This window comes from Empidonax traillii, unplaced genomic scaffold, assembly GCF_003031625.1.
Source record: "Empidonax traillii isolate 1590-97213 ecotype Southwest subspecies unplaced genomic scaffold, ASM303162v1 scaffold828:size275390, whole genome shotgun sequence".
NCBI classification, from domain to species: Eukaryota; Metazoa; Chordata; class Aves; order Passeriformes; family Tyrannidae; genus Empidonax; species Empidonax traillii.
The window spans coordinates 50,365-71,709 of NW_020956021.1; the positions used below are offsets into that span (position 1 = coordinate 50,365).

The following is a 21,345-nucleotide window of genomic DNA, read 5'->3' on the forward strand; positions in this document are numbered from 1 at the left end:
TGCACCAACTGATGTTTATTGTCAACATAAGTTTATTAGCAACTCTACCATGATTTGATAGCTGCAGAACAAGGATTCCAGCTCTACAAACATAATTGTCCCTTAAGAGCCACAAAAATATTTATTCTATTGCTTCATTAGACTCGTTGTTATCCAAAGCTGCAGAACTTGTTAAACATACTTTATTTAAAATTCTGTATTGGTAGGATGTTCAAGTACCTAAATGAGTCAGACAACCAATTCTAAACTGTTTTCTTGAGTAGGTAATTCTGAAGAGGGGACTCTGTTTGATGTCAGCCCATAATGAAGTACTAATTCACAACTCACTCGCCCTAGTAAAAGTCACATTATTAAAAAGAAGGGGTATTCCAGTCTCTCAGCTCTTAAGGACAAATAACAGCCTCTGTGTGTTGTAATAGCTGTGTTGGTAATGAAAACTACTACAGAAAACAGTGTCACACAAATTTGTTTCTTTAAAAAGAACCAAAAAAACACCCCATTATCAACAACATAAAACCCCAACAAACTTCACCACCACCACTTAACTCACCCATATCTGCACAAGCAAACCTTGTTCCCCACCACTCTATACCCCAAAATTTGCTATACCAAGGCATCTCTGCGACCATGAGCTTTGCACTTCTTTAGACAGGATGTACACTTGGCATAATTAAAATTCTTAAAAACACCTGTATAAGGATATTTGGGATCCACGGCCTGTTAACCCCAACACATGGGCCTGCAGTGATGGGAGCACCAGAAAACAGCACAAGTGAGACCTTGTACTGCGCCTTCCCAGGGCCCAGGGTTTGTATTTTGAAACACTGCTCCTGTTTCTTGTCACATTACAATTTAGTCCCATCAGCAGAGCCCATCTGAGTGTTTCCTGCACCCTTAAAAATATGCCTAATAAAATGCAGCAAACCTCCGTTTAGAAACGAAACAACCCTTCAGGTTGTTTCCATCCCACGAAAAGCTGAACATCCAATAGGTGAGTCATGCTGGGATCAACAAGCTGCTGGAGCCAGGTGCAAGGAACAGCACAAAACGCCAAAAAAAACCCACCTTACAAATAAATCTTTTTAACTCTTCACACTCTGCCACCTTCACCTGAGGTTCGGCAAAATAAATGAAGCAGGAGAGGATTAAATGCTCTTACACCAATTAAAGGAAAATCACTCAAAACTTGTGCAACAAAGTGTGTTATATAAACAGAAACAACAACAACAAAAAAAAGGTTAAAAATAAATTGGCACAGATGTATCATGCTGTGGTGAACAGGAGATGCCAGCATGGAAAGAGGCACAAGAGTCTGCAGTAATGAGGGGGATAAGAGATGAAGCACTTTGTGGGTTATGTGGAACTGAAGGAAGAAACCAGAGACAGCAGAGAAAGAAAAAAAAAATAAAAAAAAAGGCAGTAAAGGAACATTAATAGCATAAATGTTGAGTCAACATCTCATGAGCAGGAAGTATTTCTTTTTAAAACAGGCTTTGCACTGGCAAAAATGCACTGAAAGAACTGGGGGGGGAAAAAAAAAAAAAAGCCCCAGCGTTACCAGGGAAATGCATGTTTTGAAAGAAAAATGTTCTCCAATAGGTATTTCCAAAAATATGCCTTTCATAAATTCGCATTATCTGGGAATTACCACTCAACTCAAGGCAAACACAGCACTGAACAAAGCAATTCAAGCAATCGGAGAAATATCTCAGGAGGAAAGGATGTTTGCTCAAGGAAATTATCCTACAGTCGAGTTCTCAGATACAACACTGATTTTTTTTTTTTTCTTTCCCCCCTTAACACTTTACCAAAACAAACCCTAAGAACATCCTGACAAATCTACTAAGCACAAACCCTCACGACCACAAAGCAGGTTTAATGTTGAACAACACCAGGCTATTCACGTTTTAATAGTTAAACAGATGGCTAAAGCTCTGCCAGATCTAGGTCTAATTATCTGAAGGTTTGTTTATCTATTAAATATGCAGCAGTGTTTCCAAAAAAGCCTCTCCTCAATAAATAAATCAATGAAAGCCATCCCACAACAGCTCATTTTTTTTAAGCACTGGGAACATGCTGGTGACAATGGCATTTTTTTCCTGCCACACCATCTTTCTGAAGACAGGCACTTCCTTTAAAAGAAATGGAGAGATTTCCCACAAATGGTACAAAATACAGCTGGTTTTTCACCAGAAAGCATTGTCAGGATACAGGTAACCAAAAATCTGTCATTCTCCCCATCTCCCCAGGTATGGAGCACCTGGCAAAAAGCCTCCCTGCTCTGATTAGGGCCATGTGGACTGTAACAGATGTAATGATGACAAATAACAGACGCAGCAGATGAGTGAGTGTCCTGTCAACAGATGTTCTGCCACAGCTGCTGCTTCACACCCAAAAACACACCGACTTGTTAGTCAGCATAAAAATCCCATATTCACACGCCTTCCAAATATTTGTGTTCTCATCAAAACGTGTGTCCTACACGGGTTGGGCAAAGTAATTCTGTTGCTTGTGCAGTGAAACAAGTCATCTGCCCATCCAGGAACTCCAACAGTGGAGTAATCTGCCAAGAATAAGAGATCAAACCCTAAAGCATGACTTACCCTGCCAAAATCACCTCTGCCATCTTCTCCAAAATCAGCTGGGTTTCGTCTCCAGCTCCAGCTGCTGTTCATTATTTTTAACTGGACCCATTAAACATTCATGGATTTTTATTTTTTGTGTTTATTTTAGTAATTCTCCTGCTTGCTGTTTCTCAACCTAAATAAGATGGGGCTGTCAGGCACATTATGCCTCAACTTCTTCATAAAATATACAAGGAAATTTAGAGAAGATGACTCTTTCTACATACATGAATTCAATAACCCACTTGAAATAAGCTGTAGAGGGGATGGAGTGCAAGGACAGATTAATACTGTAACAAAAATAATATTTGCAGAGGAATTGAGAAGAAATAAAAACTTTTAATTCTATTACTGAAGATGAAAAATGCAGAGGCAGAAATAAAAGCAATCCATTTTCATGCGAGCACATTCGTCTGATTCACAAGTAGAACAGTTACTTCACTGTATTAACTGCCCACATGACAATTTTAAGGAAGAGGCAAGCGAATTTTCACGTTTGACAAATAAAATATCTCAGGTTTAGTATCCTGAATAGAGCATTTGGTGCTGACATTAATTGCTTCTGTGATGTTCAAATCCACCATTTCTGAATCAAGGATATAACACACTCTCTTCTTTGGGTGCTTCACTCCAACCACAGCAATATCCGAGCGCAAAGATGTCCCCACAGCATAAAACAGATTCTGGAAAATTGCTGCAAACATTTATGACTATAAATCTCTAAGGTTACTAGCTGGGATTAGACTACATTAACAGGCTCAGAAGGACAGGAGAGATAAGAAAAAAATGATCTATTTCCATCCAGGCACCGTAGAGCAACACTAAAGTTGTAGCTTAATGGATGTTCAGGAGCACATCAAAGCAAAGCAGAGCAGATTCTGTTCATTCCCTTTACAGTATCAAGAGGTGGCTAAAGCAGATGGTCTGTAGTTACTTTCCTTACAGACTTTAGGGAACAGGAATGCAGTGAGAGGCATTTCTTACCCTGATGTCATTTGCAGCTGACAAGCAAAACGCGTCTTTTCTGCTGCAGATAAGGCAGAAGAAATGAAAGCAAACCCACAGCGTTGGATGCCGACAGTGGAGATGCTTAAAACAATAATGATTTGCCAGGTCCACGTAAAAACAAGAAAACGAAAAATATAACTTTAGGGGACAGGGCATGGGACAGTCCATGTGGCAGAATCATTTCTCGAATGCTGAAATGAAAGCCAAATGATGAAATGTCCCCATGAAGCCACATCCCCGACCTGAGCACAAGCAAGAGATGTTAATTATTTAATGAAAAGCTAAAACCCTCTGCATAACCTAATTCAGTGTTCTTGTGCAAACATATTACTCTGTAGTCCCTAATAAAATTAAAAGAACGTACTGAGGTTGCAAACTCAATTATTTGGAGGTAGAAGATGCCAGAATTAAGGTTGCCTAAGATCACAGATATTGGCTGAGGATAAGACAAAAGCCCAATCAGTAAGATTTCACCCATGATAACAATTCACACCAGAGATTCCTGCTATTAAAGCAGCTGGTTTCTTGTCTGGAAACCTCTTAAGTGGTGCTGGTGTCATTTCTCGGGTAGGACAAACCCAAAGGCTTTTGGGTTACTGTTACCAAGTAAGTCCTATTTCTTTTTTTCTTTTTTTTTTTTTTAAAAAAAAAAAGGAGTTTATGCAGTAGTAGGGGAAGATGATGAAAATTCTTTCACTTTAGCACAATGGTCTTTGATCATTAATGGTAAGTTTTGTACCACCCAGAGTTTAGTGCAAATGCCAGAGATTGATGTAGTTTTGAGTTGACTCCCTTTACCTGTGACTCAATAGTCTTGTGCCAGTCAGTGCTTCCCTTTTTACCCACACTAGTGATGAATATGGACAAATAAATGTCTTCTGAGAACAAAGATTGTGTGCTGGACCAAAGATGATAAGAGAGATACCTTATGTCCTGACCACATACCTGAGACAAGGGAGAAAAGATTCATTGGAAGATCTGGTACAGTAACACCACCAGAAACCCTCAAAAGATCCTGACTTATATCCAAATAATTCCACAGAAATATTAGCACATATGCATGTATCCAGGAAATGCAATGAGTGTGTAGTGAATAAGTAGTAGTTTCATGCCTATGACCTGATCCCCCACCCACCCGATGCTGCAAAGTCTTGTCAGCTTTCTAACCCAACAAACTGGTTGCAGAGTTTATTTTCTGGTTTCCTGTGACAGAACCAGATTAAATAATTTAGAAATAAAACTCCAGATAAGTTCCTGCAAACTGGATAAGGATCAACACAGAGGTTACCCAGTGAAACTGTGCTGTGACACCCAGGAGACCAAACCAGATCATCCAACAGTTCCTTCTGATCTTCCCTCTTAGAAAGACATGAATGACCTGTGGCACTTTCTCAAGTCTGAAGTTCTGGAAGCACTTTTACCCTACTGAAGAACCACTCTGCTCCTCCCAGCAGCACAAACACAGGCTACAAATCCGAGTGAGGGCAGGGTCAGGCTGGATCTCAGGAGAAGGTTCTGCCCTCAGACACATGATGGGCTTATTGGGGTGTCCTGTGCAGGGCCTGGAGCTGGACTGGATGATCTTTGTGGGTTCCTCCCACCTCAGCATATTCTGTAATTCTAAGATTTTAATCAGCCTGACCAGAACGACAGAATCTACCCACTGCAATCAAGCCAAAATTCCATTTGCTCTGTCACACATCTACTTCTGCCCCTCATAGCCCCTGTAAAATCAGGACACGTGGTAGAGCTTCTGTCGGGGCACAAAACCTCTCTTTCAATATTTAATCATTGCTCTGACCCAGATGTAAGAAAGAGGCATTTAAAAACCCATCAGTCTAATCCCCACGCAGATAACAAGCCCCCTGCTTTGGTTTATAAAAGCAGGAACAATAATCGTTACACAATTAAACAAGGGGGTAAAGAGCTGACAGAATTGCTTTTGGTCTGGCTCAGGCTGAACTGGGATCTGATATTGTCTGGAGGAAGAGCAGGAGACCCTTGCAAGCGTGACTTGGAATAAATTAAATTCATTACACAAAGCAGTGATTTGGGATAAGAACTCGGTAACTTGATCTACTCGGTCACCTTACCCAGCGCCAAATCGATGGCAGGCAGGGTGTGTGGAGACAAGGGCCACGCTCTGCCCGAGTGTCTGGGGTTCACTGCGATCAGCTGCAATGCAGAGCAGCCCTTTGCCAGCCTCCAGACAGACACCACGGACACTGGGATGGCAGAAATCAATTCCACCCTTGCCCCGGAGTCAGTAAATACTGGAGTCTGAAAGGATGGTTAGGTCCTACAATTTCAGACAAAACTCAGACCTGGAATCTCCAGGCAATTTTTTTTTTTTTTTTTTTTTTTTCAGCAGAGAAGGATTTATTATGAGGCAAAAAGGTTTCTTGAAGAAACAAGATAGTAATTCCACTGAATCCCCATCAGGAAAGCTCGGAGAAAAAAAATACAAGATGAATAAGATGGAACTGGCTTAAGGAGAGGCTACAGTTACCTTAAGCAAACAAGAGTTATACAAGAAGATGAAAGGGTAAATAAGACTAGCATGTGTTATTAGGAGCTGGAGTTGTGAAATACTAGGGAGAAAAATGCTACATTTTGTTAACCAAAGCAGCAGAAAAATTCCTGTGAAAAGAATCTGAAATAAAACCAGAAGGAGAGATGTATTAAGAAATCAGAGATTCAAAAACAGCTGAATGCAAAGAAGTGTAAATACAAAACACTACCATTAAAATTAGACTTTTAAAAATCAAAAGCATCATATCATGCACTTATTTGATACTCAGTGAAGCCTCCTGGCACATCACACACAAGAGTTCAGCGAGCAGATGAGAAACTGTGGCAGTGCAGAACCTGCCTCTACACCAAGAAACCCAATCAATCACTGACTCATTTGATTGTTTAACTTAATTACCAGGTCAAACAGAGGCACATACAGTAGAAACAGTCAATATAATTCCAAATCATTAGATGTTACAATGACAGTAAGTTCATAAAGAGAAGCTGCACTCAGTGACATGACAGAGCTGGGGTTGGAATCGATGGCCCCAGACACCAGTTTCAGACCATCATCTCCAAGAGCTCATTCTCAACATCAATTCTGTGAGATCACAAGGCTGTAACTGCACTGTCTGCCAAGCACTGACACTGCAAACATTAACATGAAGTTGTGTGTGTGTGTGTTTTTTTGAAATGATGAATGTCCGTGGACGAAGCACTGGTTGAACTTCAGACTTCAGTTATTCCCGTGCATCATTAATGTTTAAACCTGGCTTATCTCACTGTGGGTGAAGAGGTTCTGACTTGCTTATTTCCATGCTAAGTCATTTTAGAAGAAAAACTGGATAAGCTTTTTGTAAAAGGCTATAAAAATAAACGTACTGAAGAAACAAATGAAGGCATTTGAAACTCAAGGGGTGAAGAGGGCTTCCACTCAGCTGGTGAGTTCATCTCTCCAGTCTGCTCCAATCCCCAAAAAGCCAGTCCAAACACGCTACCCAGGAGCACTTTCTGGTTTTGCTCTTCTTGCAGCAAGAGAGCAAGTAAAAGAAAGCTCAGGGATCATTTGAGCACATTAACCTCCCTGGAAGAGAAGGGAACGAGACAAGATCTTTAGAGAATTGCATTCTGTCTGCCTCTGCAGTAATGGCATTACACTTGAATGAAAGCAAAATTATGTGGAAGACTGTTGGTTTACTGAAGGGTCAAAGAGATGACAGCTGTGGCAGGCGGTGGTAAACCTTTAATATGCCATGATGTACCAATGTGCACATCCTTCAGTGGGTGAATAAATGTGGCTGAACAAGGGATTACACCTGAGCAAGCAACTGCATAGATTAATAAATTCAGCATCAGGCCATTCAACAACAGAGGCTGCAGGAGTGGAAAAAAAAAAACAAAACTGCTCCTGAGAAATACCTATCTGTTCTTCTGCTACTCCATTTCTAAAGACAAATACAATCCCAGTGCTGCTGGAGAGAGTTTAATGGATTGAGACATATACATAAGGAGAAAACCCCCAAAACACAGTGGGACCTCAAATCTTGTTGTTGGTATCTAAGCAGAATCGTTCCGTGACAGATGCTCCACGTGCAGACTGATCCCCAGCCTAAGCCAAATTGTTCCTTGCAGGGTGATGTAATCCTCAAAAGTATATTGTTAACTACAATTTAATAAAAAGTCACGGGCTCAAAAAATACAGTTTCATAAAAAGACAGAGAGATGTCTCGCTGCGCAGGGCCGAGAGAGGTAATAACAGGAAAATAAAATCAGGTACTGCATCTCTTCTCCTAAGTAGGGAGAATTTCCCTGGTTATTAAATGAGACTCCAAACAACCCACAGCCTGCGCTCTCTGTAACCACTCACTGCCATATTGTACAAGAAACACGACACAAACACATAATCAATACAAAAATAGCAACAGAAGCAATGCAGGATAATAAGGAGAAGTTGTGCAAATTCCCTTGCTTTTGGTATTAAGACGCCTACTTTGCTTCCCAATAAACATCAGGAAGCAAAACACGCAGTCAGAGCCTGGAGAAAAGCATATTTAAAGTAAGATGATACCCAGTGAAGACATTTAAACTGCTATTCTAAATCCCCCCCCCCCCTAAATCTGATATTTCTTGTGTTGCAGCCACGGGTTACTTCAGTCAAAATTTACTGTGTATTTATATATTCACTGAATGCGAGAATAACTCTGCACATCACAAGGCAACTGTGCTTGTTACAGAACGACAGGATCATTTAGGGTGGAAAAGACAGCAAGTCCAACCATCCCCCAGCACCGCCAAGTCCCACTAAACCACGTCCCTAAACATCAACTCGCCTTTCAAGTGACCTCAAGTGCATTATTTGAAGAACAGCACCTTCAATAACAAAGTGTTGTCTAAGACCGTGCCAGGGCACCCCAGACCTCAACACAGATTGTTAGAAGAGCATTCAAGTCTACTAAATTATCAAGTCAAATCCTCTAAACATGCCAAGCCACCCATCCAAGCCTTCCTTATTTAAAGTTCCTCATTATACGCCTTGGAGCAACGCTGGTTTTTCTACAGCAGGACTTGGTGCTGTAAAACACAATCCAAGTCGATATTTTCAGTACATATTTCAGTTCGAGGAGGCTCCAAATCCAATATTTTATTAGCCATGAAGGGTGGAGTAGGACACAGATAGCATAGATGTGTTTATGTGGACTGAAATGGGGGTTTTTTTTATGTTTGATTTTGTAAGTTGTAAAGCCATAGTTGGAAGATCAAAGCATTAAATTCCTGCTGAACATTCCAATCAACATCAGTGAGCTTTAGATCAGGCCCTTAATGGGGTATTAATGTAATGTAAGTGTTTTTAAGTATTATCTATATATTATCAGTAGCATGTTAAATGGGCTAACAAGACCCCATTAGGGTGATTGTGCCCAACAAAACAAGGGCTGAAATACTTTCCTTCCTTAGCAATGATTTGCTTTGATCCTTCAGTGAATATAAACTCTGTTTTTCCAAAGAACCCATATTCCAGAGGTTTAAGAACAGCCCCAAAGTGCAAAAATCCTCAGGAACATCACCACTCTTCTTACACAGAAAAAAAAAAAAGAAACCAAACACACACACACACAAATAAAATCTGCAAGAACTAAAATGAAAATATGTTTTTTGTTTAGAGCCTTATCAGGTGGGGAGGTGAGGAGGCTGCACAGGAAATGCTAAACTTGTTAGTTATTTATAGAAATTCTTACACCTCCACAATTGAAGGCAGCACTTCAAAGGCTCCTGTTAAACATTTCAGAGTTTAGGCATCAAGCCTAAATAGCTAAAAATACAATGGATCATACTGGTGTCCATTGTCTCCATGTCTCCACTGCATTTAAAACACTTATTATATTAAAGCAAGTCCAACCAAGTGAAATATTTTATTTGAGGAAAAGATGTAGAGAGGTGGAGCAACAGCTGCTTTTTTCAACCTCATTCAGTGCCTCAAAGCAGCAAACAGAGGACAAACTGAGATTTGTGATACAGAGGATTCCAAGAGCCCTGGGATTCTCCCAGTTGTGGGATCACTGGTCATGGACCATCAGGTAGAGGAGATGGACACAAAGCTGGGAGTCAGCACATCACCCACCTAAACCTCTGGCTGCACTCAGCTTTCTCTTCAGAGATTCCAGGTTCCACGAGGAGCAAAATCATGGCAAGTGAAGACTCACCTTTGCTGAAAGAGGCACCTTCCCCAAGTTATATAAACCATAATGTTACAGGACATTAGGTCTGTATTTTTGGCTGGGTATGTAGGTTGGCCTACAACTTTTTTTTTTTTTTTAAAGAGTTATGCTCACACAACTTACTAAAACAGCAGCAAAGTTTTCGTCTTCATGAAAAAACTAAACAGAAAAAATGATGAAATAAATAGCTTTGGGGGGAAAAAAAAAAATCTCTCTCTCTTGCTCCAAAATATTTTTTCCCTTCTTTCCTATGCCAAAAAGCCTCTTCTCTGCTCTCTCCTTGCCACACTCCCCTTCTTCACAAGCTATTCATGCACAAGCTTTGAAAGATAGTAAGAGACAAGCAGATTTACATCAAAAAAATAAAGAGAGATAAGGTTGCTATGGGAATAAGAAGACAAAAACTGTTACTTAATCCAACATAAAAAGGATGAGAACTGGAGAGAACTCAAATGGAATTGGAACTGTCACCCCACCCGACGAGGTTATGATCTGAAACAACTGTTTTTTCTCCCTCATTTCCTCCTATGCTTTTATGTAATTTCATTTTCTCATCAGAATCTTTTTAGAGAATACAATATTTCACGTTAAGATTCAAAAAACTCTAAAAAGAGACGAATTAGAAGTAATATTTTCCAATATGTTGCTCACTGCTGTCACTCACTTTTAAGCTCTCGGAAAAAGTGAAATATGCCCCGCATGCAGCAATGCTATGGATGCAGATCTGAAATTTTAAGACTCTTTATATTTTATATATAAAATATATATTAAAAAAAAAGATTCAGCCATGTAATTTTCTTTCTTTAAACTGCAGTCTATGGCCTACAATAAAGTTTTACACAGGTTAGTAAGCAAATTCAGATTTTGGGTTTTTTTTTTCTACAGCTGCAATCAAAGGCAATTCTTATAAATTCTGAAAGCAGAAAGAACTGTCACAAACCCCCTATCCCCAAAAAGTCAAGGCTCCATTAATGTCAGTAGTTTATCTCCAAAAACACTGTTTCTTATCAGCACTTGCTGGAATCGCTTCCCAGCCAGCACAAAACATCACGGAAAGGAATGAATCTGTCCCATTTTAGAGCTGTTGATACAGGATAAATGTTTCTTCTCGCTCTGAAAAGTGTAAGGAAAATGTCTTTCCTTCCATTACACACCCCCAGAGCTGCCTTGACTCATTAAATAACGGGCCCATACGATCTCCCCACACAGTGAGCCTTAAAAACGAGAAAAGGGATGAAACCTTAAAACACCCAATCCATAAAGTCCCCACCCATGGATGATCTCTGGTCATAAAGACCAGAAAGTAATCTGCAATGAACTGGCTAAAACCATTTCCTGAACAGGCAGCACAGCTTTAGAAAACCAGCACTTATTTGCTCCTGAGCTTGTCCAAGCTACACAAAGGCCTCCTAAAAATGACCAAGGAGCAGATTTAATGCTCATTTAAGTTGCCACTGCGAGATCTACACTGGGGTATATTCACATATATTCACATCAGAGGGCATCAAATCCTGTGCCTGGTACTTAGAGGCTGCTCCTGTCACAATTTGCCTGTTATCTTCCATATCAAAATTTGCCACTGGGGTGTTTATCAACAGCAACACCTTTTTCTGCCACCTCTGAGGTACAGGAGAATCCCTAACTGAATCCAACACTGAACTATTTGGGGATTTTCCATATTGCTTTCCGAGTTATAAATAGCTGTACGAGGAATCAGGATAAAATGTACACTAATTACCCTTGACTATGCAAATTAAGCTATTTTTAATTCAGGTTTAAACCATTTTGAAGTTCTCACTGCACAACAACCGCCGAAGGCAAGCGAGTGCTGTGTTTTCCTTTGCAGTCCTTTGCTCCTTGCAGCACACAGAGCACCCCAAGTTGCACTGAATTATTTTGCCAAGCAGATGCCCTGTGAGCAAGGTGTGGCTCTCAGCTGCCTGGGGACAAAGTGGCATTTCAAGCCTCTCCAATCCACAACTCTGGAGTGGGAGCACAGGAGCAACATTTTCTGCTTACTTAAAACGGGGTCCTGACATACTCCATTGTCTCTGCTAAATAAAAGTGATGCTAATCCATTGATTCCTCACACAGGGTACTTTTTAACAAAATGACATTTATGATATGGGAACAAAGCCTGATGTGTATTTAGGATGGGCGTGCTAAGTCTCGGTTCTATGACTCTTTTCACACGGACTCCCTGAAACCAGACAAAAACTTCTCCTTATACTTTTTACCTGGCGATTTGAATGGAAATTTGAGTCACCTGCACAAGGTCACAGCCATCACTGTTCCAGCTCGGGTCTCCTCAAAGCCCTGCACCCTTTGCACCAGCTTAATCCACATTTCTGTGTCCCTACCCCTGGTAGGGGGGGTGGAACAAGATGATCTTTAAGGTCCCTTCCAACCCAAACCATTGTGTGATCCTTAATTTACACCACGGGAAAACATCCAGTTGGCTTCAGTGGGGAGTTCTTAATTTATAATGTATAAAGACACTCCTTCCCTCCCCTTCTTCACTGACTTTCTGTTCCCTTCTGTTGGTGTAAAATACTACAAATACACGTAATGTCTGGTCCAAACAAAGTCATTTCTACCTTCAAACGTTTCTCCAGTCAGTTCTCAGCTCCTCAACATCTGAGCCCCAGCTATGGAAGAGTAAAAGACAGCCAAGCACAAACATATTTACCTACATGTCATCTTCTTTCTATTCCAAGACAGTAAACAGCCCTTGTCTAGAAAAAGGTCTGCTTTCCTGCCCCAGGGCATGGGTTTGAAATGCCTTTGACTCTTGTTAAAAGACTCCTAAAAAGTCAACAAGAAAGTCGTAACTACTTGTTCCAGCCAAGAAGGAAAAAAACATCATGCTACATTAGACAGCTATATTTTAATATTCTGTTTATAGTTATGGAAATCTGGTTCGTTTTAGCATCAATAAGTTCTGATTGTGCTAATCAGACAAGAATATAAATGAGCTTTTATTCACTTAGGTTTTCAAACACGTATAGTAAATATGGTGAGGTTAAGCTTTTGCTTTACAATGTTGTGTTATTTTTTTACTGAAAAAACGCCAGTGTGTAAATTGTGTTCTAATCCCTGATAAATACTGATCCCTGAAATCTCATCACTGATATGTACATCCTGTATTGGAAAAGCTAAAGGCTGCTATTATCCCCACTTGTTATTGCACAAGAAACTGAAAGGTTAATTATGGCACAAATAAAGCTTTTGTCCAAGGGGATAGCAGTCACATATTGAAAAATCACCAAAAATTAAAAACCTAGAGCATTCATTTTGAACATGATCGTAAAGAACAACAACAAAATTCAGAAGAGTTTCTACTGGAAAGCTTTTTAAAATACAAAACAAAGCATTTATTTTCAGTTCTGCTGTTTTCCTGAACATCTGCCAAATTATTCAGCTTTAGATTTCAACCCAGTGTACCTTCCCTGGTTTTCAGCTGTCATTCACAACTGCTTTAATCTGGTTTTTTTTTTTCCTCTGCAGGGTTCTGAGCTTCCCAAGGAAGGGGCTGATGCAAACTGTGCTCTGCACAGCAAATCTCCCAAAGTCCTTCTCCACTGTCTTCCCTCCCCAGTGCCTTTCACCTTTCCACTTGGATAGAAGAGGGTTTCCTCTTGCCATCCTTGGTATCTACAGGATGATTCACCTCCAAGAAGTGATATCCCAAAGCAGTGACATCCATGACTGGATCTGTCTTGTAGGAAAAAAAAAAAAAAAAAACCCAGAAAATTAAAGGTAGCATCCAAAATCCCAGGAACTATCTGACTGGGTGAGATTATTCATCCATCTTGGTCATCAGCAACAGCCAGCGAGACACTTCCCAAGGCACCCCAATCAATGATGGCTGGACAAAGCACGCCCAGGGTGCTTCTGTCTAACAAGGGGTTGAGGTAACACAGCAAATAAGTAGCCATAAATAAAATACCATGCAATGCTCCACTAAGACCTTCAGCAAACAGAAGTTCTAAGGCATGAGGAGTTATGACAATTCTTGCTGAATAAATATTTGGCTTGTGGATTTGTGCAAGCCTTCTGCTGGGGGTTACTATTCAGTGTGCCCAAGCTCCATAACCTTTTGCAAGAAATATATTGGGAGTTACTTGCTCTACTATGCTGCAGTTTAAACTCCAGTAGGCAGAAGAACCATGAAAGCACAAATGTATGGCCTTCATGCTCAGTAATATTTGCAATAACAAAATTTTACTGCAGGATAAAGCGCATGAAAAACCTTTCTTGGTAAGTTATGTAAAAATCAGAATTGCCACTAGCCAGAATCTCTCCATTGAAATGTCATAAAATCTGCAGTAAGTTTAATTAATGAAGAAAAAGATGGCATTTGTCTTGCTGAAATGAAGCATTAATTGTCTGAAGGTGAGGATTAAGCTTTAAGGTTAGACAGTATCTGCAGCAAGAAGTAGCTGCCTTTTCAAGAGAAGGCTTTCTTCAGCTTGCAAGATAAAGCAGAAACTGAGGAGACTTTTCACAGGCATCCAAGGCCTCTCTTCAAAAACAATTTTAATATCACAGCATTTTCTGTACTTAAGGGAGTTAAATATTGTAACTGATAAGAGCACACCCACCACAGCAGCACAGACTGGAGATGCACTGAGCCTGGGGAAAGGCCACTACATCATTAACAGCTAACAAGGAAACACAGAAGATCTCCTGAAGGAGACCATTTCCCCCACACACACCTAATTCCAAACAAATAGATTAAATAAACACCGTTCTCCATCGCTGCTCATTTTGCAGTAGTGCTAAAAAGTGAGAAGAAGCCCTAAAAAGCATTTATCCCAAATGGGTGTGCTCCACTGGCAGACTGAGAACAGGAAAGCTCCCAGTGCTAAGGCACAAGTGCACAAATCCAGCTGTACTGAACCCAAGAGCTGCAGAGGAAGGCTGCAATAAGCTCCCACCATCTGTCAGGTATCTCCAGCAGGACAAATTCCCTGCCTCCCAGGTTGTGTGCCCTGTGTTTCACCAGCAGAGAGAAGTTAAGCTTGACAGGACATCAGGCTTAAGTGCAAAAAAGGAAACCTCCAACAGGTTGCCCTTGCAGATTTACTCCAAGAATTCTGTTTTCTGTTTACAGGGGCCTGAAGCACCAAACAATCCCAAGAAAAGCAGAACTCGAAGATTGGTTCCTCATTTAGGAACTAATTCAATGAGCAAACCAGATTTTCTATCAGTGTAATGAATCTTGGTAGCAACACACAAGCAATCCCAGCTAAGCAGTTCTGACAGTCACTCCTGGCATAGATGCATTATGACTATACATGTCTAATGCACAAAAAGGATATTAATATTAATATGCAAACCCACTATGCATTAAGATACAGACTGGCTCTGTCTGAAGACTGTAAGTCTTAATGAAAACTGAATTCTAACAAGAGTAGCAAGGGATGATATTTATTTTTTTTTCTCTACAAATGGATTCTCACCCATACAGAAACTCCTCACTGTAGAGTAAATCAAAATTATAGCAGGTTTGTAAGAGTTTTATCTGCTTTACTCAGGGGGAAGGTATTGTTGGCATTCTGTCAACATCCAAAAACCTATACTAGGAATTACACATTGATGCCAGAAAAATATACTGCTACAGTTCATCAGAACTGCACTGACACCAGAAGGAGCAGGAATATTGTTCTTACCACATCCTGATATTTGAGATGCAGAGAAAGTGCAATGATAGTAAAAACTGGACCCATATCCCACTGTTTCCAGCAGGATTCCCTTCTCACTTCAAATCAATATGGGACTCAAGATACAAAGGGCAAGGCAAGAACCTGCCCATGACCCTCTGCAGATGCACAAGCAAGTCCCTCACCCCCCATAAAATTGTACTGCAAGTGCAGGGATCCAAGAGTTCCCTCTGAAGAGGATATTTCTACTTTCCTCTGGCATGATTTGATCACAACACCACACCAGGAAGAACACAGAAGGTTTGTTTTCATGCTCATTTTGGAAAATAAAGGAAGAACCATGCTTTCCAACTTCATAAGTCTCCTAAACTTAATACTAATAAAGAGAAGTGTGAATCTTACACATGACATTGCTGAGCCTGAGGGTTTAACAGTTTATTTCTGTATCAGGCTGAGAAAACAAAATGAAAAAAATGAAAATGAAAGCAATAAAAACACCTGAATAGACATAAAGAAATACATTTAGTATGATCTAGTTTTAAACTCAAATGGGCTTTTGAGTAAGGAATTAAATAGAAAACCTCCCTCTTTACAAATTTGAGCGTAAATGGACAGAATAGGAACCAGACTTCAATGTCCAAACAGTTTCGACATATTGTGTTTTGGCTGAAGAGGGGTTTTTCTTGTTTGTTTGTCTGTTTTTTGTTGTTGATGTTGTTATTTCCTTTGTTTGTTTGTTTGGGTTGTTTATTTGTGGTTTGTTGTTTTGTTGAGGGTTTTTTTGCCCAGGCTTGCAAGGGCCAGAGGAAAAGGTTAAGTTTAATGAGGGTTGGGTTTGGTTTTCTCTATTTAAATAAGTGCTGTAAAGACAGAGTTAGGAGACACTGTTTGTGGTGGCAAGGAATTACAAGCTCAGAAGAGAAAGTTAATCCAAGTGGTGTCTCCAGGTCTCACCCTGGACACCCTGTCTGAAATGTGCCCTTTCATCTCCTGAAGGAGAAAAATTTTATGCATTTACACGGAGTTTTCCTTGTTTCATTTCTTTGAACTTTCTCTTTATTCACAGCTTTCCTTCCCCTTCAACCATCCTTCAAAAGTTGTTTTTTCCTCTAAATTCTCAGGAGAAGCCTTAAAAACATACCTTTTTCCAGGGGAGAACAGAGCAGTCAGTTTTTAGCACTGGGAAATGATGAGAGAGCAGAATGAACCTCTGCCTGTGCCCACAGTGGGGCTGCTGGGCAGGGCTGGGTGAGCCCTGAGGCTGATGGAGACACAACTCCCCCAGAGCTTTCCCCTTCTCCTCTCCAGTTGAGCAGGAAAATAAAGCCAAAATTAGCAATAGTAAGGAAAGGAAATCAGGAGAAGTTGTAAGAAGTCACACCTGGAATTAATTCACGACCTCGCCCCAGCTCGCAGCTTAGTTCTGCACTTTAACTGTTCATGTTGTTTTGCATATTTTATTGGCTTTTATCTTTGAAGTTGCTCTTCAGAGTAATTTAAACACAATAAGCTAGAGCACATGTTTTTTAATTCTTTTCCTAACAAGGCAGACATTTTGAAACTCCATATATATATATATATATTTAATGCTAAGTAATCACCTTTTTGCTCCCCAAGGTAAATGGTCAAGAAGACCACAGCATCATTAGTCCTGCAGATATAATCACACATCAATAAACAAAGGCCCCAGGGCCATTGTTTTTCTTTCATTAGATGCTCTCACATTCCCCCCTTTGATGAACTATGAAGATTCACATCAGATAAATGAAAAGCAATTCAATATAGGACACTGCAATAAGGGAACCAGTTTGAAATACATTATCTGCAAAGACAGAGAGTGTCAAGGTTTATAAGCCAAGATCAGTATCATCTCCATTTCTGCAGCTATGAAGTTATTTCATAACACTGAACTGCAGACAGGTCTTAAAAGAACTGTCTTTTTGCTTATAAGCAGAGAGTAAGAAAAATTGTTCTCTATAGGGAATCACAATACCTGCTGATCTATCTTAATAAGAGGTTAAAATAATATTCTCCAAACTGTTTAACAACTTGTTTTTACATCTAGAGCACGCTCTTACTAAAATCTGGCTTGAAATCAATTCAAGTACAGGATTCCCAAGTGGATTTTGGAAGGCTGCTCTTCCAAAGGTCCACTAGAAATAATTCATGTTTCATTGAAGCAAACAGGTAGTGTTAACATTGAGTCCCCAAAATATCAGGAGATTCATATGTCAGGATTGAGACCTTCTGCAGGGTTTCGAGTGAGATGGGTTAGGCAGCTGGAAATGCTCAGTTCCCACTGTTCAGCAAACTGCATCTGGCTCCAACTCATCTCTGCCAAGTGCTGCCTGCAACTCCCAACAACATTCCCAGGGATGGCAACTGCACAGCGTTAAATCAGGGCTATATATCCATTGTGGGTGCTCGAGGCTTCCAGGCAGTCCTGCTCCACCAAGCCATCTGGCTTGGGGAAATATGAAAAAGAGCTTTTTTTTTTTTGCTTGATTTCTTGCTGGTCCTCCAACCTACCAACTCCCCGTGGCTACTGAGCTGACATCTGGCAGGTACCCAAGCGCAGAGAGGGGACCTGAAATACCTGCAAAGAAGGGTTGGGAGGATGAACACGGGAAGATGAGTCTCACAGAAACCCAGAATGATTTCCACTTGGACATATTAGCAATGTTTTCCTTGTTAGTGCAATGGTCATTGGAAATTCAGTGTTCTGTTAGTGATTAGCTGAAAACCAAGCATTTCTCCATGAGTAAACTCAGTGACAGTCGATGCCAACTTTGCTGTTGAAAAATACTGAGCCCAGAGATGCGAACTGGGGAATCTGCAGCTAAATCATCCCTTTCATACTGTCTCTTTTTTCACAGTTATATTTGCATGGAACTACACGTTTCTGACTAGATATTCTTTCAGGAAGACATTTGGTACACTTGGAGTTCATACAGTTTAACTCAAGAAACCTTCCCATCATCCTGGATCCTTAAGGCTTCTTCATAGGCAGCCAAAACAAAACTTGCTTTCATCTGTGCTGCTTTTAAATATAACCCAAAAGGACTGAGGTGACATGAAATAAAAATGCAGGCAAGATGAAAGGATTAAAAAAAAAAAAAAAAAAAAAAAAGTCCTTCAAGAGAACAAGTAAAAAATATTTCAGAATGAAGAAAGAGGTTCTGTCCCCACAAACCACCACCAAGGTCTCAGTGAGGAGAGCAAAGCTTTGGGGGTGTCACTCCAATAGTTCTGCAGATGTTGCTGCTCACACTCCAGACACTGGTTTGGGACTCTCCAAGGGGTGATGTTCACAGATTTGTCCATATTACTGCTCACAACACACCAGCAGTGCCTGGGAGACAAGGAGAGCTCCAGGGTCTGGTTGTTACCTCATGTACTACTTCAGGAAATTTCCCATTTAAATAAAGAGCAGATTTAAATTCAACACATCAAGCCAGAAGATTTCTATGCTCTGCAATTTAAGAAAGGGACAACTTCAATAGGGGTCAAGTGACTGATGTTTTGCAAAAAAAAAAAAAAATTGGCTGTATGATACCTATGAACAAAATAATGGGGTTTTAGCTTTCCTCTCTATACCTGTAGCTTAGATTTTTGTTGTGATTCAAAGTATAACTATTAAATTGTACAAATCAAACTAAAACCTACAGCAAGATAAAATTATTAGTCCCTATCATCCTTACCTTGTATCAACTGAAAAACCTGCAGAAAGACATTATTTTTAACAGATTCAAAAAACCCAAGCCTTTTTCAGCATCAATACTCATCTAACACTCACAAACCCACAAATATAATGAAATCATTCATTCTCCTGCAAATAATGTGCAGAATGCCATCACCAATAGATGTGATTTATTGCATGAAAACTATTCATACGTCTTAGTTAAGCACTGCAATGTAAACTAACAAAGCAAATCAAAAGAAACAAGATCTAAAAAAAAAAAAAAAAATTCAGTAGAGAATGATTTTTAATGTTTGGATTTTACCCGAAGTTTTACATAAGAGATTCAGAAGTGGATACACACGTTCTGCAACAACAAATTGTTTTGCTACATTTATAACACCAAATTTTGCCAGTTCAGACATGGCAGAGGTTAAGTGGCCTGGTAAGTAATTCCCCAAAGTTAACAGAGATGTAGCTGTGGACATCAGAGAGTGGATTTCCATCTCTCAAGTATTTTAAGGCTATAAACACATTTTCAACTTCAGGTGTTCCCAGCTAACACAGAGTGCTCAAACATCACCCTCACACCACAGAAACACTAAGAAGGAGACCTGAACTGCAGCACAAGCTCCTACCACTGAGAATTGCCTGGCATGGTAAGAAAAGCAAAGCTCTGAGCTGCTGAATTGGTGCAGCAGTAACACAGTGCTGCTTCTCAGGAATAAATCCTGTTCCAAAGCAAACAAAGTTCTGACAAAAGCTGCAGGAATCCTTCCAGCTACAGCAAGAATCTGAAGTTTCCAGCTGAAGACAAACACATATTGCAGCTCTTAAGTCAGCACTACCAACAACATCCTTAATGCATTTGAATATCTTCTGCTTGCCCTGAAAGCACATCCTTATGCAGTAACTTCGGTTCACTCACTTAATATTTTGTATTATTTAAGGTACCTATTGCATGCTTGGTTTCTAAACTCTACATAACATTTGCATTTCAAAGCCTCCGTGGTTCTACTCCTCAAGTGCAAATCTGGAATCTGGGAACTCATGCCTAGTTCTGAAACAGAAGTTAGAGATGATTGTTACCTCCAAGGCAGCCAACAAATGATACCAGGAGCAGCTGTTTCCACAGCAGCAGCATCTTCAGCCTCCTAAATTCAGTGCCTCTGGTTCTCTCAGGGAAGCTGTGGGTTTAGTCTTTCAGGTGGCGAGGTTTAACCTGTTAAAAGAAAAACACAAAACTGAATCCCTGGATGATCTTTAGGAACTTGGCTTCCTAGTTAATGGTTCTAAGTAAATACAAAATTGACAGACCCTTTAATGTTCCTTTTTTTTTTCCCCTATGACTTAATCCCCAACAGAAGGGCACACAGATACATCACACTTAGCTATACAAGGTGTTAGAAGTTACGTATTCCAGCAGGAGCAGAGCTGACAGGTAAGCTGATTTTGCAGCTCCTACTTCCCACCAAGCTCCAGCACTCATTTATTTGTAAGACACAGTGGGTTTAAAGGGACAGAGAGTACGAGGTGCAATCAGACACAACCAGCAGCTCAACACACTCGTTACAGAGCAGCTTGTGCTGCACTGGCCTTGTACAAGCTGTGCTGGCAACAATACAACATGTGCAGGAACTGATTTGATTAAGGCCATGTCTAACCCATCCCTTTTTTCCATGCACTTGAGTGTGATGAGCTCACTGATTTGGTTTTAATTCTTCTTCAGACATCAGGATCAGGTGCAAAGGCAGGCAATGAACTAATCTACTGCCACTTCTATCTCTGTCACTGGCCAAGTGATTAACCCTGTGCCAAGGTCTACTAGCCTGGGTATGACATTGTTATTTCACTTTTTTTTTTTTTTTCCTAAAAAAGCTTCACAGCAGCTTTTCTTTAGCTGTATGACAACTGTGGCCTTCACATTCTTTTTGTGTCACTTCCACAGCATCCTCTCTCTGCAGAGGAAGGGGAGATGGGCAGCACACAGAGCAGACTAAATGATTCCTTCTGGAATTAGTCTACAGATCAGTGCACAGAAATATTAAGGTCAAGAAAGCAACTATTAACTCTGAGGAGCCAAGTCTGAGATGTCTGAACTTGATGTTTCCATGTGAACTGCCTTTTACGTTAGAGTT

General features: G+C 40.3%; 1 protein-coding gene across 1 annotated transcript in view; it reads right to left on the minus strand.

Annotated features, from left to right (window-relative positions):
- Window positions 1-21,345, minus strand: part of CNTN3 (contactin 3) — a 95,533-nt gene that overhangs the window by 50,354 nt on the left and 23,834 nt on the right. The window contains exon 2 of the mRNA XM_027901971.1: window positions 20,297-20,429. Coding sequence (XP_027757772.1) covers window positions 20,297-20,351 — 55 coding nt within the window. The 5' untranslated portion in view covers window positions 20,352-20,429. The remainder of the gene's footprint in view (window positions 1-20,296; window positions 20,430-21,345) is intronic.